Here is a 27,705-nt window from a genome sequence, read left to right on the forward strand (position 1 = left end):
ATTTAAGGTCTTCAAAAAACTTTTTCTGTGGTGGAGAGAGAAACTGCCCCATAATGGCAAAAGAAAAGGGGGGGGGGTTGGGAGCACTCACCAGGGATCCACTAGGTGGATGAACGACGCGTCTGCAGCCCTTGCCGGGCGAGATGAGTGCTGATAAGTCCTTAACGTAGTCCAGAATCACATACACGGGGTACCAAGGGAGCACTCACCGGGATCCATAGCGGATGAAAGACGTGTGGTGAGCGCTGAACGATGAGAAACAACGTGGAGTCCAAAGGTAGTCACACGGGGCACCAAATGTCGAGAATCCAGCTCGACATCAGTAAGAAAATCAGTAAGAAATCAGTCTCACACCAAGATGACTTGAAGAAGAAGCTTTGGCTACAGCCGTAACGTTTATTGTGTGCAGTAAAAAGTAGATCATCCTCCCTCCTCCAGCACTGCGCTTGCTCTGCCTGGTACTCAAAAGTAACAAATCAAAGGAATGCAACCTTGCCCTTGCCCACAGACAAAGAGAGTGTTATGCTACGTGAGCCAATCATTAGTCTAGCATGAGGTGTTCACTTGCTCATCATGCTCTTAGCAATATCTCGTGCTGTAAAATCACTCTGCAATAATAAGAACTCTGCTCATGCTCTTATGTACAAGCAATCATTTTCCCACAACAGTGTTCTCGAAGCTACCAGCATGAGTTTGACCGAACTGCGGGACGCAGTGGAAGACAGGAGTGCCTGGCGTGCTCTGGTCCATGGGGTCACGAAGAGTTGGTCACGACTAAACGACTAAACAACAACGAGAAACATATTTATTTAAATTATAAAAGCTGTTCAAGTTACTTTCGTGAGGAATCAATTTGTGCTTTAAACACACTGGGATTCCCCAACAAATATTGGCTTATACCATTTTGGGTTTTCTTCTATTTTGCTGTGGTTTTTTTTAATAAAAAAAATATTTTGATTATTATAACCACTGGCCAAACCACTCTCTGTTCCATTACTAGAAATGTTTACCTAATCTTGTTGTTGTTTTTTTACCTTGGAAAGTGCCTAATGGATATTGATACCTCTACTCAGTACAGTGGTGTGCTTGAATTTCAGGTATTATAAATAATATTCCATCCCTCTTATGTGACAGTGACTAGATAGAATTGGAAATTGCCTCTGAGCATTTAATTGCATTACCAATTTTTATACCAGACTGTCTACTGATCCAGTTTACAGGCACAGTCTAAATGCTGTGTCTGATAACTGAAATGAAGATGACTGTGTTCCTCAAATCTGAAATAAAATTCTTTTCCCCTTTTAAAAAAAATCGGGGAGGAAATCTTGCTTGCGAGGAGAAGTCATGTCACAGCGTTACTTTTAGTAATACAAGGAGGGGAAGTGTGTACTAGCTTCTCTGTATGTGAACTGATGCTTTGCCAAGCATTTAAACCTGGATGCGTGCAAGTTCTTTTCAAGTAACTCGTTTTATTTATTGGTTCTATTTGTGGACTAGCCAGTGAACATAAAAGCATTTGCTTTTTTGCAAACGCATAAAGACAGGATGATAAAGCTGTATTGGAGGAAATACAATTTAAAATTATGATTCATGATTCATATGCATCAATAAAGGGAGATTAATTCTATTTCACTAATTGGAAAAATGGCCGGGTAAATGTCTAAACAGGAACTGAACACGCACAGTCAATGGAAATAGGAACGGGTGGGAAAGTATTAGAAATTAGGTATTTTACTGTGAGCAGCAAAGGAGGGAGGGAAAAGAAGCATCTTGGAAGGGGGATGGAAAGTCAATTTTTAAATTGATGTTAAATTTGAATTAATTTGTTGTAAATTTGTTTAAAATTTGGAAAACTAATAAAAAAATTCATTGGTAAAAAAAGTTTGCTTTTATAAAGGTCTGTTCAGAGTTAAACTTATATGAACATTGTGAACTGTATAAAAAAATGAAATATCGCAGAATGAAGGCACCGAACTCAAGGAGACTTCTGCATTGACTTTGAATACATGCATGTGTTACATTGCCAAGTTGTCTGATCTCTTTAAGTCCACTCACATCAGTGGGAGTCCTGCCCATGGTGTGAAGTCTTTGTGGCATCTAACCTGCAACCCTGGGGATGTTGGAAGTAAGCTGTTCAAAGGGGTGTTAATCATCTGATGAATTATGAATTTGTGTGCCTGGCTGGTGAATTATTAAAAGTCGTTCAGTCTTCATCAAAGTACTCGGGTCTCATGAGCAAGGATTCAAGTCATTGTTATGAAAAATGAATCCCTGAATTTAGCTCTCGGATATACAAAAAGCTCTATTCGTTCTCATGTGCCCATGTAGTTTAAATGATACAAATCCCTACTTTGCAAGGAAAATGCATGGGAGCAAGGGGCAAGGGCCGGATGATAACTGGTTTTCAACATTGTGATGTATCTTCAGCTAAACATTGTGATATACCGCTATACAGTCGTACCTCGGCTCCCGAACGCCTTGGGAGTCGAACGTTCCAGCTCCCGAACGATTGAAAACTGGAACGGAGTGTTCCGGTTTTTGAACGTTCTTTTGGAAGCCGAATGTCCAACAGGGCTTCCGTGGCTTCTGATTGGCTGCAGGAACTTCCTGAGGCCAATCAGAAGCTGCGCTTTGGTTTCTGAACGTTTCAGAAGTCAAATGGACTTCCGGAAGGGATTCCATTCGACTTCCGAGGTGTGACTGTATCACAATGTCTGAAATAAAGATGGAACTATAGAGAGGCACTGGCTGGCTCCATGGTTTACCATGCACTGTGATTTTTGCATAGCACACAAACACGCACATCATTATTCACGATATATTGCCACCACAAAAATAATGAAACTGGTACGGGCTCTACCTGAAACTGATACCCAGCTCTACCTCTCCTTCAAATCAGAACCAGTGAAGGCGGTGAAAGTCCTGTGTGAGTGTCTGAAGGCATTTGGAGGATGGATGGCAGCTAACAGATTGAGGTTGAATCCTGACAAGACAGAAGTACTGTTTTTGGGGGACAGGGGCAGGCAGGTGTGGAGGATTCCCTGGTCCTGAATGGGGTAACTGTGCCCCTGAAGGACCAGGTGCGCAGCCTGGGAGTCATTCTGGACTCGCAGCTGTCCATGGAGGTGCAAGTCAATTCTGTGTCCAGGGCAGCTGTTTACCAGCTCCATCTGGTATGCAGGCTGAGACTATCTGCCTGGAGATGGTCTCGCCAGAGTGGTGCATACTCTGGTTATCTCCCGCTTGGACTACTGCAATGCGCTCTACGTGACCTTTGAAGGTGACCCGGAAAATACAACTAATCCAGAACGCGGCAGCCAGACTGGTGACTGGGAGTGGCCGCCGAGACCACATAACACCGGTCTTGAAAGACCTACATTGGCTCCCAGTATGTTTCCGAGCACAATTCAAAGTGTTGGTGCTGACCTTTAAAGCCCTAAACGGCCTCAGTCCAGTATATCTGAAGGAGCGACTCCACCCCCATCGTTCTACCTGGACACTGAGGTCCAGCACCGAGGGCCTTCTGGCAGTTCCCTCACTGCAAGAAGCCAAGTTATAGGGAACCAGGCAGAGGGCCTTCTTGGTAGTGGCACCCTCCCTGTGGAACACCCTCCCACCAGATGTCAAAGAGAACAACAACTACCAGACTTTTAGAAGACATCTGAAGGCAGCCCTGTTTTGGGAAGCTTTTAATGTTTGATGTATTACAGTATTTTAATGTTTTTTGGGAAGCCGCCCAGAGTGGCTGGGGAAGCCTAGCCAGATGGGCGGGGTATGTATAAATAAATAAATAAATAAATAAATAAATAAATAAATAAATAATAATTGAACTGGTTTTGGATGCTATATCAATATATCACCCAGACTTAAAAGGGGGCATCATTAGAGTCATGGCATCTATGTCATGAAATACCACTGGAAGGGAAAGAGAAGAGACCCTTCAGTTTTCAAGGATGCTTCCATGGCCATTTGTACATTTGTGCAGCTTCCCTGCCTAGATGCTTCAGGCCTCTTGACTAAAAGGGTGGAAAAGCTGCCCAATTAGTCGAGCATTTCAACAGTCTCAGCTTCCAATATACTTTAAGAACTCTTATCGCTGTGAAGATAGACTTGAAAGCGCGTGGCAATGTCTGGCAAAATCTACAAAGCCAGCAGGAGCTCAGCAGCAAGGCTTTCAGAATGCGTTGGGAGGGGGAAATAAATTCTGGTACCGGGAGAAAGAGGCACAGGATGGGCTTTGGATTTACTCATATTCAAATTTATTAATAAGAGAAGCGAGTGCAGGGTGTAGCCAAGGATATATTCAAGCTGAACAGTGCAATCCCGAGCATGTCAATAAATTAAGCCCCAGATAATCTGAAAGCTGCAGTCACTGAACACTGAGACGTACTTCTATTGGAACTTGCTTAGGGTTGAGTTGTTGCAGTGCAACGCAATGCACAAAGTATATGCCCAAGTCATGACGTTCAGGACGGCTGCCTAAGTTGCAAAGAGAATGCAGTTCATTTCAAGAGGGAGTTGGGCATGTTTAGCCTGGAGGAAAATTGTGTGTCGGGGTGTGTGTGTATGTGTAAATACGTTCAATATAAAAACAAGGATCTTGCAGAAGTAGGAGTTAGAAGTGTCTATTTATTTACAGAACCAGGGTCTCTATTTAATGCAAAGGAAGGGTCTGAAATAATACACTTCCCAACCATTCCTGCACAGCTCAGAAAGCATGGGATGGCAGCATAGATGCCAACTCTCTGGTGCCCTAGGTGCCCAAGCACCCAAAAAATCCCCCAGGAAGTTGGCTGGGCACTCACAAATTTTGGTGCCAGGGCCATGCAGGCTGCATGGCACCCAGGGCCCTGGGCACCCAAGCTGGGACTCCTGGATGGCAGACATCTGAAGGCACTTTTCTAGCGGACACTGAAATGGTCTCCAAGAGCTACTGGCAAACCTAGAATCAGAATCAGACTAATGATGCTGGATAGCTCAGTTGGTTAGAGTGCAGTGATGATAATGACCAGGTTGGAGGTTCGATCCCCGTAAGGGACAGCTGCATATTCCCGCACTGTAGGTTGTTTGGCTAGAACAGGGGTCTGCAACCCGTGGCTCCGGAGCCGCATGTGGCTCTTTTACACCTTTGCCGCGGCTCCGGGGCGGATACTAGCGAGGGGAGGAGGCGCATTGTGCGCCCCGACACTCCCCACTGTGGCGGGCGCTGTACTGGCTGTGACGTCGCATGGGGGCGGTGCGTGCGTTAGTCACGCACCGTCCCGACGTCACCTTCCCGCCCGCTGTCAGATCGCTGCTCCGGAGATATATTTGTTTTAAATGTCGCAATGGTTTTGCGGCTCCCAGGTTTTTTTTTCCTTCGGAAACGGGTCCAAGTGGCTCTTTTTGTCTTAAAGGTTGCAGACCCCTGGGCTAGAAGATCCTCAGGATCCCTTCCAACTCCATGATTCTTTGCTCCCCAGCCCTGCAGCATTCTGGATACACACATACACATGCCAGGGTCAGCACAGGAGGAAAAAAATGTGTCGGACACACACACATATAAACAAGCTTCACAAAGTTCAAATCATGCAGTGACTCTTAACCCAGTGGTGAAGGAAGGTGGGTGCGGTGGATGCGGTCCACCCCGGGTGCCATCCCTGGGGGGGGGGGGACAACATTGCCGTGCCCTCCCTGGGCTGCCACTCGCTGCTCACGGTACCCCCCCGAGCTGCCGCTCACCTTGTCCGCCACCCTCTGTGGGACACCGCTCATCACACACAGCACCCCCAGGCCATCCCTGAAGGGGGGGTGACATTGCTGTGCCCCCCAGGCCACTGCTCACGGCACCCCCCATGGCTGCCGCTCACTGTGCACGGCACCCTCTGTGGGATGCCGCTCATGGCACACCCCATGGGACACCGCTTGTCGCACATGGCACCCCCGGGCCATCCCTGATGGGGGGTGACATTGCCATGCTGCCCCCCCGGGCCGGCTTTCACCATGCGCAGCACCCCCCTGGCCGCTGCTCACCGTGCACGGCACCCTGGGGGGCCACTCGCCCTGCCCCCCGGGTGCACCCCACCCTGGGGACCAGAGCACTTAGCTGTGCCTCTGCCTTAACCATCAGGGATGGGAATTGGGGTTCCTGCCATCTGTTACTGCGAACAAGCCCACCTCGTGGTTGGAAACAGAAGTATGTTAGCAGATCACGAAGAAGCTTAAAGATCTTCCCACACAAGTACCAGAAACAGCTCTGCGGGAGAGAGGCAGCCTGCCTCCAAGTTCCTGGTGAACGTGTCATGCCTCTTGCAGGTCACAGCTAAACGGGAGTGAACACAAAGCTCCCACGGCAAGATGTGCAGCCAGATTACATTCATGTTCATTCATAACAAGGTCACACTGAGTGAACTGGGGTGTGCGGCCAAGGAAGCGAGTGTAAAAGACAGACTGGGGCAGATTCCAGGTTTGCTTTTCATTAGAGATCATGGCACTTCGTTTCATGCAGAAGGGATTTGAGAAGAGAAAGGGGGTGGCTAAAACAGTACGGTATATTTAGACCATCGTTCGGAGTGAAAATAAATACACTCATACATTTATTTTTAAAACCCAAACAATACAAACACTCAGATGAACAATCTATCATGAGTCATGATTGCAAATACACTCATAGACCGGCAAATCATACAGGGGAGGTGGGAATAGGACCATGTCACACAGATTCCCTTGGGTGGAAATTCCACATCTCTCCTCATGTTTCATGGCTTCCATCTACCACAAGATTCAGGCCTAGTTCAGACGTACTGCTAAACCATAGTTTCCTGTTTCAGGAACAAGCTGAGGCAAGGCTCTGACATGCACTCCTTCTCTTTTCTCCTCCTTTGCATACGCAAGAAGAAGACAGAAATATTCTGCTTTCACTTTAGAAATAACCACAGTTCCCTGTGTCATTTGAACTGTGGTAAACAAGGATCAAATTAACCAGATGTCCTGACTTGTTGGCTAGCCTGGTGGCAGCAAGCCATGGTTCCCTGTATTCTAAATCACAGGGAACCATTGTTAGTCTTAAACTTGGTTAGTTAGTTCTAAAGTTTAGAATCCTGCAGGGAAGAAGACACTGGCAAAGCAGACACCAGCCGAGAGCAGGATTTAACCCTCTGCTAATCCGCTGCGGAGCAGGGAGTTATTTCCTGCTGGGTGCTGCTTTGCTTTGGGTACATTTCCTGCAGGGAAACATACTGCAGAAACAGACTCCCTCCCCACCCAAGGGTCAACTTTGACAGGTGGGCGGGAACACCCTGTTAGGATGCATCCGGGGAAATGGGGGCATTTGACAGGCCTCCAGCTGGCTCCAGCTGCCACTGGCTGGCAGCCGGGCGATTTCCAGTTCTCGGAACAGCATCAAACAGTGACACAAGCCTTAGATACCTTTAGAGACTTGGCACGCTCTAGTCAGCAGAGTGAATAACTTCTCATAACGGAAGTGGCGGACAGAGACATGTGTAAGCATTATTTCAGCATACAGTGATGCCCCGCAAGACGAATGCCTCGCAAGACGGAAAACTCACTAGACGAAAGAGTTTTCCGTTTTGGAGGTGCTTTGCAAAACGAATCTCCTATGGGCTTGCTTCACAAGACGAAAATGTCTTGCGAGTTCCTGCGGGGTTTTTTTCCTTCCCCCCCTTTCTCTAAGCCGCTAAGCCGCTTATCAGCTGATCCGATAAGCTGCTAAAAGCCGCTAAAAGCCGCTAAAAGCGCTAATAGTGCTAATCCGCTAATCCGTCAATGGGCTTGCTTTGCAAGACGAAAAAACCGGTAGACGAAGAGAATCACAGAACGGATTCTTTTCATCTTGCGAGGCACCACTGTAGTTCAGGAACAAATGAAAAAACATGTCTGCTTCCCTTCTTGTCCATGCACACAGCAATATAGCAAAAGCAATATACAAACGGAAGTTCCCAGCAGACTTGTGCTGGAAGTAAACAAGCACGTGACACACAACAGTCATGCCTGTTCCTTTTAAGGTGGAACGGAACTATATCCTAACACACCCACCTATCATTCATCTGGCACAATCAGATGAGTGATTATGAAGAAGCAGCACATGGGTGGGAAGAGGATTATGAGAGGCCAAAGCTCACACAGGTTTGTGAAACCATGATTTAACATTACATCTGCAGCAGACCTCAAGAGTCAGGTCCCCTGCCACACTTGCCAGTGCCAATCTCTAAATCTCCTTGATGAAGGCCATGAAACGTTCTGTGCTGAAACCCTGGACAGCAAGGCAGAACCAGTTCAGCCAGTGGCGTAGGGTGGGTTGTCAGCACCCGGGGCAAGGCAAGTAATTTGCACCCCCTAACCAGTGGATTTGCGCCCCCTAACCCATGGATTTGCGCCCCCTAACCCCCAGATGTTGCGCCCGGTGCGGCTGGCCCCCCCTGCACCCCCCACGCTACGCCACCGAGTTCAGCCGTTCTTAACATGGGTATTAAACTGGACCTATCAATGGGATGCTGTTGATTTTCAAATGCTGCTTCTTGGTTACCATCGTTTTAGATTTGCCTGGTGCCCCTTAAGGGTGTGACCCACATTCCTAAATTGTCCAAGAACATTATAAAGGGTGCCTCTTGTTTCAGAACACCCTTGGCCCCTTAACAGCAGAACAGATGCCAGGGACACTGAGAACTCTTATTTCTGAATTCTGGCTGAGCAGTCATACTTTAACAACTCCTTGTTTTCAGCACGCATAGGCTGCAACCTGCAACTCATCATTTAAGGTCTGTGGGTGTAGCATTCCTGATAGTCCTCTATCAACACACTTGCTACAATACTATCCTTCCAACTATTCATCATATCATCCCATACTTAGTGGTGGCAGGTTATAATCCAGAAATTCTTCTTGTGCCTCGAAATCTGTCTGAATTAGAAAATGCAGCTTCTGACACCCGCCCCCTTCCTTTCCGTCCATCCCCTCCCCTGTAGTGAGCAGGATCCACACCCTAGGTATGCAGCTCACCTGGCAGGTGTGAGGAGCCAATAAAAGGAGAGGAAGAAAACAGTTGGGAGGAGTCATGGCTGCCTCGCCTGATTTCGGCGCCGACTCAGAAGTACAAGGGGCAAATCTCTGGGTTGCATCCTGGTTACTTTACCTATACTCTGCTCCCTTTCCTTCGCTTTCTCTCGTCCCATTAAGTAGTTAGACAGCCACCTCCTTAGTCTAGAGTTGGACTAACTCTGCTCCAGTTTGCAAACAAGATTAAATTATGGAATTCAACAAATAATCATACTTGTGGTTATTTTTGCATAATATGTTCTGCTTTCAGGTTTCGAGCTTTGAAATAATGTGGAATTCTTGGGGGGAAAGGTAGGGCTGGGAGATGTGAAATATATCCTCCTGTTCTAACCACAAAGGCCCATTTCTGGTTGCATGCTATTAACATTCAAAAGAGCCAGAAACTTGCTGAAATTCCCAAAACAGTAAATGGTGCACCACACATTGCCAAGTTATATGTTTGCAAACTATGTACGGGCAGAACACAGTCTTAACTTATTGTTACACACACACACACACACACACACACACACACACACATGTTAGCATGAAAAGACTGCCACAGCTCTGCAAAGAAGCAAAACTTTTATTCCTCAACAATTCCTAATGCATTTGGCGCCGACCTCTCATTCCGGGCTGCCAAGGAGATACTCGCACCTTCTGGGGACATGGCAAAATTCGAGGGCCCTTTACCATGTTGAAACAGCCGTTCTGCAATTGCACGGTACACGGCGCATCTCTAAGGCCCATCCCACCTATAACGCTCTGCCCTTCCTCACCCCCTGCTCCGGTGGGGCAGCTGCCCTCCCCAAGGCCCCCCTTCCCCTGCCCTGACTCACAGTTGTGAAGTTGTGGGGGCCGCAGCGCTCGCCCTGGAAGCGGCAGGAAAGGAGCATCTCCTCCAGCTGGTGGCCCAGCCTGTCGAGCAAGCGCCGCGTGGACTGCTCCTGCGGCGGCAAAGGCGGCAGGTAGTGGGAGAAGTTGAGCAGGTTCCCCAGCCAGAGCCACCGGGGGTCCCGCATCACGGCCCCCACAGCCGGCACAGGCTGCAGGTCCTTGTTGAGGAGCCCCAGCCAGTAGCCGCTCAGGTGGAGGTCTGCCCGGCTCATGCGGCGCAGGAGGAGCAAGTTGTTGTTGCAGAGGGTCACAGCCGGAAAGGTGAGCTGGCGGGCGTAGAGGAGGTGGACCTTGGTGTGGACAGGCCAAGAGAGCAGGTAGCGGATGCGGTTGGAGGACCAGGTGGCGAGTAAGGCCACAGAGCCTAGGAACGCCAGGAGCCAGAAGGCCCGGCGAGGGCACGACCGGTGTCCCGAGAGGACATGGCGGAGCCCGTGGAACTTCGTTTGCTCCAGGAGATAGAAGAGAGGCGGGTGGGTGGCACAACCAGACCAGCCGCCTTCCATGTCGCCAAGAAGAGGCTTGAAGAGGAGCTCCCTCGAGCTTGTCTCCCGTCCGCACTCCTCGCCACATCAGCTCATCTCCCTGCTTCTTTCCTAATGATCTCTCGCTCAACTTCGACTGTCAAGAGGGAGGCCAAGCTGGGAGATGCGGAGCGCGTCTGCCTGCAGCTTCCTTGGGCAGGAGCTGCTCACAGCATCTACGGGTTCCAAAAGAGGCGGCTGTGCCTAGGGGGGAGCTGTTTGGCTCAGGCATCGGAAGTGCCACCTAGAGCATGCCAGAGGCAGGGAGAGAGCGGCAAGGAGGGGAGATCCAGGGAGATGCAATAGCAAAGGAGAGAGAGAGAGACAGAGACAGAGAGACAAGAGAGAGAGGCGGGAGCTTGGGATGGGAAGTGTTGACAAGGAGGGAAAAGACACAGATATTAGGGTGCTGGAAGAGGGAACAATGCAGAGGGAGAGAGAGGCAGAGAGAGACAGAGACACAGAGAGAGAGCATGTATGTGGTTTGGGAGGAAATGGCGCCTGAGAGTCAGCAAGATAAGTCCAAGTGCAGCCCTGCCCCCCTGCTGCCAGCTCAATTGACTGAAGAGCTGCTTCTCAGCTAGCAACAAATGCCCTTAAACTCTTTGGCTGCAGCCGTCTGCAGCAACCACCTCCCCACCCCTGCGACAACATCCACTCATGGCCCCCTCTCGTCAGCATGCCATGCGCTGGTCAGTCTCTACAACTACTGCACTGGCTCCCCCCCTCTATGTGCACCCACAATCTGGGGCAGGCACAGTGCAGCCTGGAAGGTGAGCTCCCTTGTATTTGTGGCAGGGATCCCAGATATTGGCAGGAGTGCTATTTACACATAGTTACATGATCAGGGGGGACGCGGGTGGCGCTGTGGGTTAAACCACAGAGCCTAGGGCTTGCCGATCAGAAGGTCGGCGGTTCAAATCCCCACGACGGGGTGAGCTCCCATTGCTCGGTCCCTGCTCCTGCCAACCTAGCAGTTCAAAAGCACGTCAAAGTCCAAGTAGATAAATAGGTACCGCTCCGGCGGGAAGGTAAACGGCGGTTTCCATGCACTGGTTTGGTTTGCCAGAAGCGGCTTAGTCATGCTGGCCACATGACCCGGAAGCTGTACGCCGGATCTCTTGGCTGGTAAATCGAGATGAGTGCCGCAACCCCAGAGTCGTCCGCGACTGGACCTAACGGTCAGGGGTCCCTTACATGATCAGGGAGTATCAAGAGGATCATACACTTAATTTAGACGACGCAGGGTTTGTTTTCTATTCACTGCAACCGGAAATCAAGGGGCTCAGGCAGGCAGTCTCCTGGCACAATCCTGTGCATGTTTATCTACCAGTTGAGGACAACTCTTTTGGAGCTCTTCACAATCTCTTCTTGTTTCAACAACACTGATCCATCAACCCTCTCGACCACCTCGAATCTCACCCCTGAGTCAAGATCATTTATGAACAAGTTAAAAAGCACAGGTCCTAATAGTGATCCTTGTGGGACTCCAGGCCCCTCCGTTGGGAGAACTGTCCAATTATCCCTACTTCCTGCGACTTAACCAATCCACAAGAGGACCTCTCTTCTGATTCCATGACTGCTAAGCGTACTCAGGAGGCTTTGGTGAGGTGCGTTGTCAACAGGCTTTTGATAGACCAAGTACACTTTATCAACCAGATCATCTGTTTTAATATGATTGTTGTCACTCTCAAAGAACTCTGGTAGATTATTGTGACAGCGCTGACCTGCCTTGGTCACAATGTGGTGGAAAAGTGGGATACAAATCACACACACACAGACACACACACACACACACACAGACACACACACACACAAATGAATGATTTTATTAGAGTTTATAAAGAGGAACATGAAGCTTAATATCAAATATCTTGTCCAAACTAAAACATTAATCTAAATAAGATAAAAACAGAGAGGGGGGGGGAGAGAAAGAGATCCAGAAAAAGAAATAGAAAAGGGATTAAAAGAGAGAGAAAGAAAAATAAAGTTCAGAAACTAAAGAACTTCCGATTCTTTGTCTGTCTACAATATTCACTCCATCCACTTAAATACAACACTCAACAACGCCACTTTCTATAAACAAACATTGTCTTCAATCCTCAAATTCAAATGTCACGCAAAAAGTCCATGAGAGTTTTCCAGTCTTTAGTAAATGTCAACAAGGACTTTTCTCTGATTAAGCCGGTCAATCTCGCCATCTCAGCTAAGTCCGTTAATTTCAACAACCGTTCTGAAAGGTGGGCTACAAATCTAACGAACACTTAAGGTTGCTCCTTGCTTTGAGGGCATTTTCCTTCTCCTGGGTGTTGACGGGGTCCCATAAGGCACTGCTGTCCAGCCGGGACTTAACTTTTCCTTCTTCAACAAAAAGCATTGTGTTCCTTTCCTTCTTAGTAGTGCTAGCTTTTTGTAGGGTGATGCTGCCACCTAGTGACTACTGAATGTATATATACAGTAGTTTATGCCAGCAAAGAGTAAGTGAAGTCAGAGATCTTCCCACATACAAAAGGGAGGCAGTGGGCAATATCTAGGGATTTGGGAGGTTAGGAATGGGGAAGGTGGAGGTGGGTTCCCCTTAGGAGGACCAATGGTTCTTGTAGAATCAAATACTGACCCAGCAAGGAGAACCAACAATGGAAACCTGAGCTGGCGTAAGTTAAATGTCAAAAGTGAAATTTGAAAATGTCCAGAAAGTCCTATTCCAGTTGTGAAATTTTGCCAAAGGTTCAATTGGTGCAAGAATTTTATTTCCGCTGTAGACAATGAGGTCAAGAGTCTATTGGGGTGGGGTATGAATTGCAATCTTTTCCCCCCAAATTTTGTATTTATACATTTCAAATTCATACACTTCACTGATTTTACAATCCATTTAACATTTCAAAACTTGACTTCCTTCCCCCTCTTTCTTTGATTCCTTAAATTTCTTTTTAAATATCTTCTGCCTATCCAAATTTATTTAATTGCTCATTTAATCATCTCCTGTAAATATATACTCTTATAAAACTGCAGGTTATGACAATGATCCTGCTAATGTTTTTATCTGTTTATAATTTATCTGTAAATATTCAATAAACCATTTATATTCTTTTAGAAAAATTCTGTGATCTTGATTTCTTGTTCTTTTGGTAAGCTTCACCATTGCTGCATATTTCATAAGATTTTGTACCCGTTCTTATTTTACTGGGACTTCTGCTTCTTTCCATTTCGGGGCAAGGTTATGAATTGCAATCTGCCCTTCACCAAGTAAGACAAGAGCCCTGCTGGAACAGTCGAAAGACCTGCCTAGTCCAGCACCCTGAGAACCACAGTGGGCAGCCAGTGAGCTCAGGGAAGCCAACAAGTGAGTGAGACTTGAGGACAGCATCCCTCTGCAACTTTTGCTCCTCAGCAACAGGCATTTGGTGATGTACCACCTCTGAACCTGGAGAGCTCATATAGATTGGGGAACCTGTGCCGCCCCTGCTCTTGTTGAAGTCTAACTCCCATCAGGCCAGCATGGCCAATGTTCAAAGATGGCGCAAGTTTTTTTCTTCTTCATTTTATTATTATTATTAATTGAAATCCATGGATATCATACACTATCTTAAATACACATACAAGGAAAAGGTAATAATAATAATAATCTTAATTATACCATTAAATATTGATTTAAACTTGTAGTTATATGGACTCTTTTCTTGTACTTTCTAACTAAACAAAAATAAACTAAAATAGAATAAACTAAACTAAACTATGTCAAAAGAGACTTCCTGCCGTTTCCCAATGTACTTTACATTTACAACATTGAATGTACTTATACTTAATACCTAACTCTTAATATATTTTCTAATTCTTTCTTATAACATATCGTACCATTTTTCCTTCTTTATTAATGTTTGATTTACACAAGGGTCATTCAAACGCTGCCATAGATGTTATGTCATTATTATATTTTTGTAGATATTTCTCGAACATATCCCATTTTTGAGTGAATGATTGTTTTGTATTTCCCCTTAACCCATTTGTCAACTGAGCCATTTCTGCATAGTCTAGTAACTTATTCTGCCATTCCCATACTGTTGGTACATTCCCCCCTTTCCAATTTGATGCAATTAGTAACCAGGCAGCAGCTGTCGCATATACAAAGATTTCTCTTATATTTTTTGGAATATTACTGCCTAGAATTCCAAGCAGAAATGCTTCTGGCTTCTTTGAGAATGTTAATTTAAAGATCTTTTTCATCTCATCATAAATGAGGTTCCAGAACTCTTTAATTTTTCGGCATGTCCACCACATATGGTACATATCTCCTTTTGTTTCTCCACACTGCCAACATTTGTCTGAAATATTTTTATACATCTTGGAGAGTTTTGATGGTGTGAGGTACCATCTAAACTGCATTTTCACCATGTTTTCTTTGATGGTGTAACATGCTGTAAAGTTTATGTTAGCTTTCCAAAGAGTTTCCCATACACTCATCATGATGGTGCGTCTGATGTCTTGAAGATGGCACAAGTTGTAGTCCAGAAAAATCTAGAGGACCATAGCTCGTCCCCCTCATTCCTAATAACAGGCATTGTGGCTAATAGTCATTGATAGACGTATTTTCCAGGAACGTATTTAACCCTTTCAAAGGCATCAAAGCTAGTGTCCATCATCAGGGCCAGCCCTATCATTAGGCAGAGTGAGGTGAGCACCTTGGGTGATAAACGCTGGGTTGGGCATTGCCGGGGGCTTCTCCTCAGCTGTTTTCCCTGAGTCCCCACTTGCCCACTGTGGCAGAGCTGAAGTGGCCTACACTGAAGCAGAGGAACCAGAGACCAAATTGCAAACATGTGCTGGGTTATGGAGAAAGCTAGAGAGTTCCAGAGAAACATCTACTTCTGCTTCATTGACTATGCAAATGCCTTTGACTGTGTTGACCACAGCAAACTATGGCAAGTTCTTAAAGAAATGGGAGTGCCTGATCACCTCATCTGTCTCCTAAGAAATCTCTATGTGGGACAAGAAGCTACAGTTAGAACTGGATATGGAACAACTGATTGGTTCAAAATTGGGAAAGGAGTACGACAAGGCTGTATATTGTTTCCCTGCTTATTTAACTTATATGCAGAATACATCATGTGAAAGGCTGGGCTGGATGAATCCCTAGCTGGAATTAAGATTGCCAGAAGAAATATCAACAACCTCAGATATGCAGATGACACAACCTTGATGGCAGAAAGTGAGGAGGAATTAAAGAACCTTTTAATGGGGGTGAAAGAGGAGAGCGCAAAATATGGTCTGAAGCTCAACATCAAAAAAACGAAGATCATGGCCACTGGGCCCATCACCTCCTGGCAAAGAGAAGGGGAAGAAATGGAGGCAGTGAGAGATTTTACTTTCTTGGCCTCAATGATCACTGCAGATGGTGACAGCAGTCACGAAATTAAAAGACGCCTGCTTCTTGGGAGAAAAGCAATGACAAACCTAGACAGCATCTTAAAAAGCAGAGACATCACCTTGCCAACAAAGGTCTGTATAGTTAAAGCTATGGTTATCCCAGTAGTGATGTATGGAAGTGAAAGCTGGACCATAAAGAAGGCTGACCGCCGAAGAATGGATGCTTTTGAATTCTGGTGCTGGAGGAGACTCTTGAGAGTCCCATGGACTGCAAGAAGATCAAACCTCTCCATTCTGAAGGAAATCAGCCCTGAATGCTCACTGGAAGGACAAATCCTGAAGCTGAGGCTCCAATACTTTGGCCACCTCATGAGAAGAGAAGACTCCCTGGAAAAGACCCTGATGTTGGGAAAGATTGAGGGCACAAGGAGAAGGGACGACAGAGGACGAGATGGTTGGACAGTGTTCTCGAAGCTACTAACATGAGTTTGACCAAACTGCGGGAGGCAGTGGAAGACAGGAGTGCCTGGCATGCTCTGGTCCAGGGGGTCACGAAGAGTCGGACACGACTAAACAACAACATTGAAGTAAGATTATTCTGCCAGTTCAGCCAACATTTATATGTGGAACTGAGGTGGGCATGAACTTGTCCTTTGCCTCAGGCAGCTAGAAGTCTTGGGCTGGCCCTGTCCACCATTACCTCTTGTGTCACCAAATTCCGTACATTCATCATATTCTGTGTGAAGGCACTCCTGTTGTCTGGTGCTGGCGTTACTGGATAACCCTGCAGTTCAGTGCTTGTGAGAGAGGGGAATAAAAAAAGTCTCTGTCCACTTCCTCCACACTATGAAGCAATCACGATCCCCTCTCATAATCACCTTCTTTCTAAACTGGAAATCCCCGAGCACTGTAGCTGATCCTCATAGGAGCATTCTGGGAACAAATCAGGACCTGGGACAACTCCTGCAAATCTGGGATGGTCCCTGGAAAATAGGGACATTGGGACATTTGGAAAATAGGGACATTTCTGCGAGAGGGCAAAGGGACTGGCTCCCCTTTGCTTACAATCACAGCTGGATTTAGGTTTGATGAGGCCCTAAGCTACTGAAACTAATGGGGCCCTTTAAATGTCCAGCTGTCCTTTGTCAACAACAAAATGCCGCTGATTTTTGTGTTGAATATATAAAGGTAAAGGTAAAGGTACCCCTGCCCGTACGGGCCAGTCTTGACAGACTCTGGGGTTGTGCGCTCATCTCACTCTATAGGCCGGGAGCCAGTGCTGTCCGCAGACACTTCCGGGTCACGTGGCCAGCGTGACGAAGCTGCTCTGGTGAGCAAGAGGCGCACACGGAAACGCCGTTTACCTTCTGCTAGTGAGTGGTCCCTATTTATCTACTTGCACCCGGGGGTGCTTTCGAACTGCTAGGTTGGCAGGTGCTGGGACCGAACAACGGGAGCGCACCCCGCCGCGGGGATTCGAACCGCCGACCATGCGATCGGCAAGTCCTAGGCGCTGAGGTTTAACCCACAGCGCCACCCGTGTCCCTGTTGAATATATGCTGTATGCTAATTTATGGACCTAATAGGTATCTAAAGCCATTTGCACATGTTGCCATGCAACCAGTTCATGAAGAATGTAGGACTCCTGACCATTAGGTCCCTGTTGCTAAAGGTAAAGGTAAAGGGGCCCCTGACCATTAGGTCCAGTCGTGGCCGACTCTGGGGTTGCGGCGCTCATCTTGCTTTACTGGCCGAGGGAGCCGGCGTACAGCTTCCGGGTCATGTGGCCAGCATGACTAAGCCGCTTTTGGCAAACCAGAGCAGCGCACGGAAACCCCATTTACCTTCCCGCCAGAGTGGTACCTATTTATCTACTTGCACTTTGAGGTGCTTTCGAACTGCTAGGTTGGCAGGAGCAGGGGCCGAGCAACAGGAGCTCACCCAGTGGCGGGGATTCGAACCGCCAACCTTCTGATTGGCAAGTCCTAGGCTCTGTGGCTTAACCCACAGTGCCACTCGTGTCCCTTACACCCTATATATAGAAATGAGCAAACCAGTGGTATTTTAGGGAGCAGGCTAGCAGGCGGGCCCCATTGCGTACATCATAGGAGCCTACACAACACAAAACACTGTTGCTGTATGTAGGTTTTATTTTATTTGTTTTTTATTTTTAAACATCCAGTTTTTTCCTTTACATTTTTGGTGGGCCCCCAAGAAAGTGGGACCCTAAGCTATAGCTTGTTTATCTTATACGTAAATCTGGCACCGCTAACAAGGCATGTATATCTATGCACGTACAGCACATTTATATGTACAAACCAGCAAACATCAATTTGTGCACATAATTTGTGGTGGGTGGAGGCCTGGTACACAACCGTAGATGCCCGGGGCCGTGGGTGCCATGCAGCGTGCATGGCCCTGGCACTGAAATTTGTGGGTGCTCGGGCACCCAGGGCCCCAGGAAGTTGGCACCTATGACCTGGCATATCCACCCTGCCGCTGCTTCCCTGTTATCTGCAATTACTGCATGTCCTCCCTTGTAAGGTCATATTTTACAGCCTTTACTTACTCAAACATTAACAACACCTAATAGCAAAGGCACAGCAATTATGGCTTATTGCCAGCGAGTTATTTAACTAGGTTGTTTTGCTGATGATAGTGGCTCTTAAACCACTTGAGCAATATTCAAGGTTCAGTAGTCTTCATCTCGGCAGCAAATGCAGTAAATTCGATGGGTCCAGGAGGAGTATGGCATGCACTTGCCAATTATGGCCACCAGAGGGGATCATACCAGCAGGAAACGAGAAGTTTCTGAAAGTCCACACGATGGAACAAGGGGCTTTAAGAACTCAGAAGGAAGGCGCAAAATACAGAATGCATGATCCATCAGAGAGGGTGGCAAATCTAAACGCACACCAGGGATATGTGTGCGTGTCACACCCCTGAGGATGAGAATATTAAGTTCCCTTTGTCAGACCCTCCAAGTGTCCCTATTTTCCAGGGACAATCCCAGATTTACAGAAGCCGTCCCGGTTTCTGGTTTGATCCCAGAATGCCCCACTTTTCCTTAGGACGTCCCTATTTTCATTGGAGAAATGTTGGAGGGTATGGAGTTATGCGACTCTTGAGCCAAGGAGGCAAGTCACTGTGCAGCCTTGAGAAGACATCTTAAGGCAGGCTTGTATAGGGAGGGTTTTTTATGTTTAATGTTTTGTTATAAAACCAAAACCATCGGTTGGAACCTGCAGGTTCAATCCCCGTAAGGGACAGCTGCATATTCCTGTATTGCAGGGGGTTGAAATGGATGATCCAACAGCTTCCAACTCGACAATTCTAATAAATAATAATAATAATAATAAAAAAAATATTATTTATATCCCACCCTCCCAAGCTGAAGCCGGGCTCAGGGCGGCTAACAACAATAAAACAGTACAACACAACACAACACTCTAAAATCATTCATTATAAAATTAATTCAAATTAATAATAATAAATAATAATAATAATAATAATAATAATAATAATAATAATAATAATAATAATAATAATTTATTATTTATACCCCGCCCATCTGGCTGGGTTTCCCCACCCCAGCCACTCTGGGCAGCTTCCAACAGAATATTAAAATACAATAGTCTATTAAACATTAAAAGCTTCCCTATATGAGTCTATATCCCTATGTTCTTAATTAACCCCCTTCCCTTGCCCAAGGTCCCCAGGCAACCGAAAGACACACTTTATATGCTATACGGGGACACCACAATATACTACAGGAGATCTGCAGCAGCAGAAAGATTGTTTTAAATTTAGAGGAAAGTTTAGCCTTGAACTCTGTCTGGGTTCCCAGCGAGGATCTCAGAGTCACCTCCGCTGTCCTTGCCCACAGAAAGGGGACTCTTGCGATATTGATCAGCCAGCTCAAGTGTCTGCTTCTGTGAGCATGCAACTCTTTCTTAAAGGGGCCACGAGGCCCCAAAATGACCTGACCTATCAGATGAAGGCTTGCTTGCTTATGACACAGGATAAACACTCGGTAGGCAAGGTAGGGGGTCAGTGTCTCTGGGACCAGAGGTAGGAGATTAAATTGGCTATTTCCGATCTTCAGACAGTAGCAATATAGGGTTGTATCTGACCCTATATTAGTCCAACTCAAGAACAGATCCACCGAAGTTAAAGGACATGACTGAGTTAGGTCCATTAATTCCAGTGGGTCTACTCTAAGTAGGACTTAGTTAGGGGTCACCAACCCAGCACCCCTGTGCAAATTATCTGCACAATATCTGTGAAATGAGCATTGCCTGTTGCTTCTGCCTGTTGTTTTCCACCATCCCCACCTCGTCAAAACGCTTTTCCTGCTTCTTACTTATTTTCCAGACAGAAATTCAACAGGTTAAGCATTTTCTCATAAGGAAATGCAACCATGGGGGAAAGCTTCACGACAATTGTACTGGCAGCCCCCTTATGTACATTCCACTTGTGTGTGATTGCATTTACAAGGGTTGTTGCGAATTAAATAAATAAATTGATTGGACTTCCCTTGCTCAGAGTCACTGCAGCACACACGAGTCCTTCTCTCTCTCTCTCTCTCTCTCGCCTCCCTGTGTGCCCTCCCTATTAAGGTGGGGTGCTCCCCACTTTACACAATTTCACTTAGGCCTGTGGGGGCCCAGAACGTAACCCCCACGTAAGTGGGGGAACACTCTAATTTTGTGTTATGCCATAACTCCCCTGGCATCCATATCGTGACTTATGCCGCCAGCACACTTTTAAAACTCAAAATGTCACACCTGGTCCACAAAGGTCGGCAACCCCTGACGTAGTTGGATACAACCCTTAGCCTGAACTCCTAGACTGACAGCAACCTATTACTTTTTCGGCCCATTCGTATCTGTGATGAAATAGGCCTCGGTCCTGTATACTGGAAGTAGCGTCTCCACCCCATCGTCCAGCCCGGAAACTAAGGTCCAGCTCCGAGGGCCTTCTGGCGGTTCCCTCACTGCAAGAAGTGAGGTTACAGGAAACCAGGCAGAGGGCCTTCTCGGTAGTGACGCCTGCCCTGTGGAACGCCCGCCCATCAGATGTCAAAAAAATAAACAACTATCTGACTTTCAGAAGACTTCTGAAGGCAGCCCTGTTTAGGGAAGCTTTTAATGTTTAATGCTGTATCATGTTTTTAATATCTGGTTGGGAGCCGCCCAGAGTGGTTGGGGAAACCCAGCCAGGTGGGTGGGGTATAAGTAATAACATCATCATCATCATCATCATCATTATTATTATTATTAGAATTGCAGAGCGGGAAGGGACCCTGAGGATCATTCGAGTCCAACACTGAGGGATATGCCACTGTCTCATATAGGGATCGAACCTGCAACCTTGACATTATCAGCACCATGCTCTAAACAACTGAGCTATCCAGCCAACTAAACTTAAAAAAGAAGAGGGCAAAAGTAGGCAGATGTGCATAAAATCTGCATAGGTTAATTCATGTGCATAGATGCAAATTTAGAATTGACAACAGCAATAGGAGTAGAAATACAATCCCAGCTCCCCATAATGTGACCAGTTGATCAGTCTGCTGTCTGGGTGATGGCACTGAAAAGCAACTTCAGAGTCACCCTTGCTCTCCTTTTAATTTAATTTATTTTTGAAGTGGGCTTGGGCCGGATAGCTGTGCACACAGAGGACTGTAAGGAAGGACTCATGTCTGTCCCAGATATACAAAAAACACACCCAGACAGGCTTAAGCACTCATCATGTAGGATTAGCTCATTCCTTGTAATAGGATCTCCTTTACTTTTCCCGTTTCCCCCACACTGTCCTGAAAGACGTATCTATTCTGTAGCTCTTCAGCACATCCAGAGGGTGATCTCAACCTGTCACTATATCCGGGTGGGGATTCAATCACAAACCAGCAAGTTCAGGTTACGCAATTGCAGTTGATTGCGAGGTCTTGTGCAACAGACACGCTTTCCTGCAAAGACTGGACCTTTTGCAGTAAGGAAAGTGACAGGAAAACGCACTGGAAAGTGTGGGATAACAATGGCTTTGATGAAACATTGGCTGTGTACACAATATATGTTCAAAGCACTCCAAAGTGCTTGCTTTCTTTTCCCCCCCAGAAGATATTTATTAAAGTTTTTAAAATATAACAATGAAACTAAAAAATAAAAAATAAACAAAATACAACATAAAAACAGTTAAAAAAACAGATAATTTCCCATAACATATCTTCCTTACGCTTATTTCCCCAGACCTCCTCATACCTCCCTTCTTTGTATTCCACTTCAATTTGTTAGTTCAGCAAATCCTTACCATTAAGCTTTTACCCATTTATAAACCTTTTTTTCGTATCTCCTAAAGCATTACAGCGGGAAACCCCTTAGTTTCTATCCAACATCCTTCTAACATTCATTAATTTTACAATATTTCTGTAAATAGTCTTTAAATTTCTTCCAGTCTTCTTTCACCAACTCTTCTCCCTGGTCTCGGCAAAGTGCTTGCTTTCCTTCCAGGAATTCTGGGCCCTGTAGTTCACCCCCTTGCAGAGTTACAATTCCTAGCAACAAACTACAGTGCCCAGAATTCTTTGAGGGAAAGAATGAGCTTCAAATGTATAGTGTCTACACAACCATTGCCTAGCCTCCTTGCAAACAAATCAAGAGTGAAAGCTCTGCAAATGCCTAGAGTGCTGGTGAGATGGAAGTATCAAACTCTCAATGGGCTTCTTCCTGCCTCATTAGTGGTACCAGGTATAGGGCATCTTTACTTACAAACTACAACCTGCCCCACCTCTGCAGGTAGAAGGAGGGCAAGCAAGGGGACTTCCGGAGGCGGCGCGCTCAGCAATGGCGGTCCTCTTCAGTTGCTGAAGAGGGGCTCCGCGGAAAAGGGTCGTGCGCTGCGGCACAGCGACGACCCATGAAGAAAAACCACTGGTAGAGTGAGCCAGTGGCCGTGGGATTCGGCGGGCACCAGGAGCGACCTCCGAAACGCAGAAGGGACCCCGTAAGGGGTTTCGGAACGTGAAGGGGGTAGCGGTGCTGTGGATCCATCGCTCTTTCCGCGGAAGTGAAGCCGCGCGGCTGCTGCTGATCAGCGCTGACCTTTCTTCCTTCAACAATCGAACTGAAACAACTTACTCGTGAGTAGGGAATTTGAAGCTTTGTACGAACTAAATTTGGAGAAATTTGGCTGAAAGCGGGAGACGCTAAAAAGGAAGTCAGTCTCCCGGCTCTGTTTAAAGTATTGAGCAAAGCCCCTTTAAAGCTGAAGCGCTGAAAGGAATCTTAAAAGAGTTGGAATTTATCTGCAAATTCGACCTTGATTGATTAAAAGTTAAAGAAAGGACATAACAGTTTTATAAGTGACAATTTTATGTTCCTCTTTCTTTTACCTTGTGGATTACAAATTTTTGAAACCCTGTTCTCGGTCTGACTGGATACAAGTAACATCGGTCTGCAGTAACTGTAGACAAAGTTAGAAGTAACATTGGGCTACTTTGTAACCGGGAAAAGGAACTGTTGCAAGCACCTTGGTAAAGAACTTTTATTCTCTGCAGTTTAAGCTTAAGGAGAGGGGCTCCCCCCCCTTGTTTTGGATAATATTTTTCTTTTGTGTGTAAAGGGAACTTTTGGTGGAAATTTCCTATCCTTCTCCCTAATTCTTAGGGAGCTCCCCCTGCTGGATTGTGGATTTAATAGTATTTGAGAACTGCTACTAGTCTTGGAATTTTCCTGCCCGGATGTTTATTTTTTCTGGAATTAATTTTCCCATGGGATTTACAATTTGACCTTGATACTGGGACAGCTGTGGAATGAGTGGCACAGCAAAAACAAGGGCTGCAGAAAGAAAAAAAGCAAAACAAACTGAACTTTTGCAATTAACTCTGCCTGTGCAGCCACGCAGATCATCTGTCCCAATTGTGACAGGCCTGCAGGAAGGACAAGCTATACAGCCTACTCTTGGAGAGATGGCTGCTGGAGGGATAGACTCCGTATCTAAAGAAATATTGGAGCAGTTGGCAGCACTGAACAAGAAAGCGGATGAACAAGCACTTAGGTTTGATGAACAAGCTGCTAAACTTGACCAGGTAACAGCCTCAATTAACAAATTGACAGACCAAGTTTCTAAAAACTCTCAGGCCATAGATAATATTGAAAAGACTGCAACAGAAAATCGGAAACTGGCACAGGAAGCAAATACAAAAGCAGACGAAAATAAAAAGAGGATAGAGGAATTAAGAGGCGAAGTCAGACCACTGAGTAGACAGGTGACTGAACAACAAGTGTACCTGTCCCTTGCAGAGCTGAAAAATAGGGAAAATAACCTCAGAATTAGAAACATTCCAGAATCAGAAAAGGAGGATTTGATTGGATTTTTGACAACAGAATTATCCAAATTCTGGGGTGTGGCAGAGGAAAAAGACTTTAAAATTGTCACCGCTTTCAGACTAGGAAGAGTGGCTAGGAAGGATAAACCAAGAGATTGCCTGATCATTTTCAGATCTAGGCAAGAAAAAGAAACCATACTCGGCTTGCATTTTAAAAATCCATTGGTGATCCAGGGAAAAAAGGCAGAAATTTTTAGAGATATACCAAAACAACTTCTGGACTTAAGAGCCACATATAAAGACCTAGCAAGCTTACTGAGAAACAACACAATCCCATACAGGTGGGAATTCCCTCAAGGATTATCTTTTACCTTGAAAGGGGTGAGGGTAAGAATCAGAACAGCAGAGGAGCAAGAAAAGTTCCTAAACGACCACGGGGAAGACCTTCGGAAAGGAATAGCAGGTGCCTGGCCACCTCCTCCGCCTGGATTGAATCCGGTTCCACCTCCAGACAAAAACGAAAAAGGAGACACCCCAGCAGGTAAATAATTAGTCCAAGATGTCTCTACAGCTTCTCAGTTGGAACATTAATGGCGCAAATTCTCCCGAAAGAAGGAAAAAGATTTTTCATATTTTGAGAAAAGAACAATTAGACATTATTTGCCTTCAAGAAACGCATGTGACTAGGCTCCATAGGAGAGTATTAATTAACAAGAGACTAGGCCAAGAATTTATCTCATCAGATAAGGTAAAAAAAAGAGGAGTAGTGATTTATGCAAAGGAGACTCTAGCACCAAAATTGATCTTTAAAGATGAACAAGGAAGAATTTTGGCGATTGAAATTCAAGCACAAGGAGAGAAATTTTTGATTGTAGGAATTTATGCACCAAACGATGGGAAATCGGAATTTTATAAGAAGCTACATGAGACAATGTTGGACTATATTGACTATACTAACATCATCCTGATGGGTGATATGAATGGAGTTGTCTCCACACATATGGATAAGTCTCAAAATCAGAACTTGACCAAAGATGGCAGACTCCCAAAGACTTTTTTTGAACTTACAGACAATATGGACTTGATTGACATCTGGAGAACAAAGAACCCTCTAGGTAAAGAGGGAACTTTTTTCTCTGAGGCCCATCTTTCGTGGACAAGAATCGACCAGATTTGGACATCTAGAGGACTGGCACCTAAGACAAAAAAAGTCGAGATCTGCCCTAAAACTTGCTCTGACCACAACGCCTTGAAAATAGATTTAAGACTGGCACCAGCTGGATCCTTCAGATGGAGAATGAATGACTATTTGTTTAGAGATCAGGAGATTGTGAAGAAGGCCCAAAAAACGCTGAAAGATTACTTCGAAATAAATTTGAATACTTTGGTGGAAAAGAAAACAATCTGGGACGCAAGTAAAGCTGTGATGAGAGGATTTCTGATACAGCAGAACTCTATCAAGAAAAAACTCTGGAATGGTAAAAAGGATAAGATCTTGGAGAAGATAAGAGATGGCGAGAAAAAGTTGAGACTAAACCCAAAATCAAAAGAAGTTTTAAGAGAAATAAAATTCCATCAAGCACAATATGCAAAATTGATAAATCAAGAAGTTGAATGGAAAATTAAACAAATGAAACAAAGATCATTCGAATCGGCAAATAAATGTGGGAAGCTGCTGGCATGGCAGCTGAAAAAGAGACAAAAGTTGAACTTTGTTACCAATCTAGAGGTTGAGGGAGAATGTATTCAGAAACCAGAAGATATTAGAAAGTGCTTCCAGAGATATTTTAGAAAATTGTTTACTCAAGGACCCCAAGTGGAGACTGAGATAGATAATTTTCTAGGAAGTTATGGCCTCCAAAAATTAACACAAGACAAGCAAACAGCCCTGAATTACAAAATAACACAACAGGAGATTGAAAGTGCCATTCAGAACATGCAATTAGGCAAATCTCCAGGTCCAGATGGGCTTACCTCCAAATACTACAAGACATTGAAGGAATATTTGGTTCAGCCATTAATGGAGGTATGTAACCAAATTATGGAAGGAAAGGGGGCACCCGAATCGTGGAAAGAGGCATTCATCACCTTGATTCCTAAATTGGAATCTGAAAAGACTCAACTCAGGAATTATCGCCCTATCTCACTCCTAAATGTGGATTACAAAATTTTTGCTAACATTTTGGCAAACAGATTGAAAAAAGTCTTGAATGAAGTAATTCATAAAGATCAAGCAGGCTTTCTCCCTGGCAGGCATATGTCTGACAACACTAGGAATATCATTGATGTTTTGGAGTTATTACAGACAAATCTGAACACGAAGGCAGCTTTGATATTTATAGATGCCGAGAAAGCCTTTGATAACATATCTTGGAAATTTATGAAGAAAAATTTGGAAGGGATGGGAGTGGGAAGGGCGTTCCAAAATGGTATTGAAGCAATCTATTCAGAGCAAAAAGCTAAATTGATAGTAAACAACGTGGTGACTGAGGAGTTTAAAATTGAAAAAGGGACACGACAGGGGTGCCCCTTATCACCCTTGTTATTTATTTCTGTCCTGGAGGTGTTGCTGAATATGATTAGGAAGGACCAGCGGGTGGAAGGAATACAGGTCGGGGAAAAACAATACAAATTGAAGGCCTTTGCAGATGACCTGGTTTTGACATTACAGGAGCCAGAAGCTAGTACAAAAAGAGCCTTAGAACTAATTTCTGAATTTGGTCGGGTGGCGGGATTTAAGCTGAACAAACAAAAAACCAAGGTTTTGGCTAAAAACTTGACACCTTCAGAAATAGATGGGTTTCAGAAGGAAACAGAATTAAATGTTGTTCCAAAAGTGAAATACCTGGGGGTTAACCTGACTGGGAGAAATTTGAATTTGTTTAAAGATAATTATGAAAAATGTTGGTCGGAAATCAAAAAGGATTTAGAAACATGGTCGAGACTGAGACTTACCTTGTCGGGCAGAATAGCTGCAGTCAAAATGAATGTATTGCCAAGAATGTTGTTTCTGTTTCAAACCCTTCAGATCGTGGACAGAGTGGAATGTTTTGGAAAGTGGCAGAGGGACATTGCGAAGTTTGTCTGGCAGGGCAAAAAGCCCCGAATAAAATTTAAAATATTAACAGATGCAAAGGAAAGAGGGGGGTTTGCCCTGCCGGACCTAAGACTGTACTATGAAGCTGCATCCCTCTGCTGGTTGAAAGATTGGTTTTTGTTAGAAAACACTGATGTCCTAGATCTGGAAGGGCATAGCAATGCTTTTGGTTGGCATGCATATCTCTGGTACGACAAGGCAAAGTCTCATAAACTGTTTAAAAACCATATTGTCAGGAAAGCTCTACTTATTGTCTGGACTAAATACAAAGACTTATTCGAAAGTAAGACTCCGAGGTGGTTATCACCGGTAGAGGCTAAGGCCGTAAAATTTCGTAATATGGAGACTGGCTGGCTGAAATATTGTGAGATAATTGAAAGAGATGGTGACACTTGGAGGTTGCAGAGTTTCGAAAAACTGAAAGGAAAGGTGCGAGATTGGTTTCATTATGCCCAAATTTTAG

At 45.3% G+C, this 27,705-nt stretch overlaps 1 protein-coding gene across 4 annotated transcripts in view; it reads right to left on the reverse strand.

Annotated features, from left to right (window-relative positions):
- ASIC1 (acid sensing ion channel subunit 1) overlaps nt 1-27,705 on the reverse strand; it is a 222,981-nt gene that overhangs the window by 23,008 nt on the left and 172,268 nt on the right. Inside the window, exon 1 of one of the 4 annotated variants that reach the window (XM_081181418.1) lies at nt 9,871-11,051. The exons of the other annotated variants lie outside the window; for them this stretch is intronic. Coding sequence (XP_081037544.1) covers nt 9,871-10,434 — 564 coding nt within the window. The 5' untranslated portion in view covers nt 10,435-11,051. Of the gene's footprint in view, nt 1-9,870; nt 11,052-27,705 lie in introns of those variants that run through there. 4 annotated transcript variants of the gene reach the window in all.

This window comes from Podarcis bocagei (assembly GCF_964188305.1).
Source record: "Podarcis bocagei genome assembly, chromosome: 2".
NCBI classification, from domain to species: domain Eukaryota; kingdom Metazoa; phylum Chordata; class Lepidosauria; order Squamata; family Lacertidae; genus Podarcis; species Podarcis bocagei.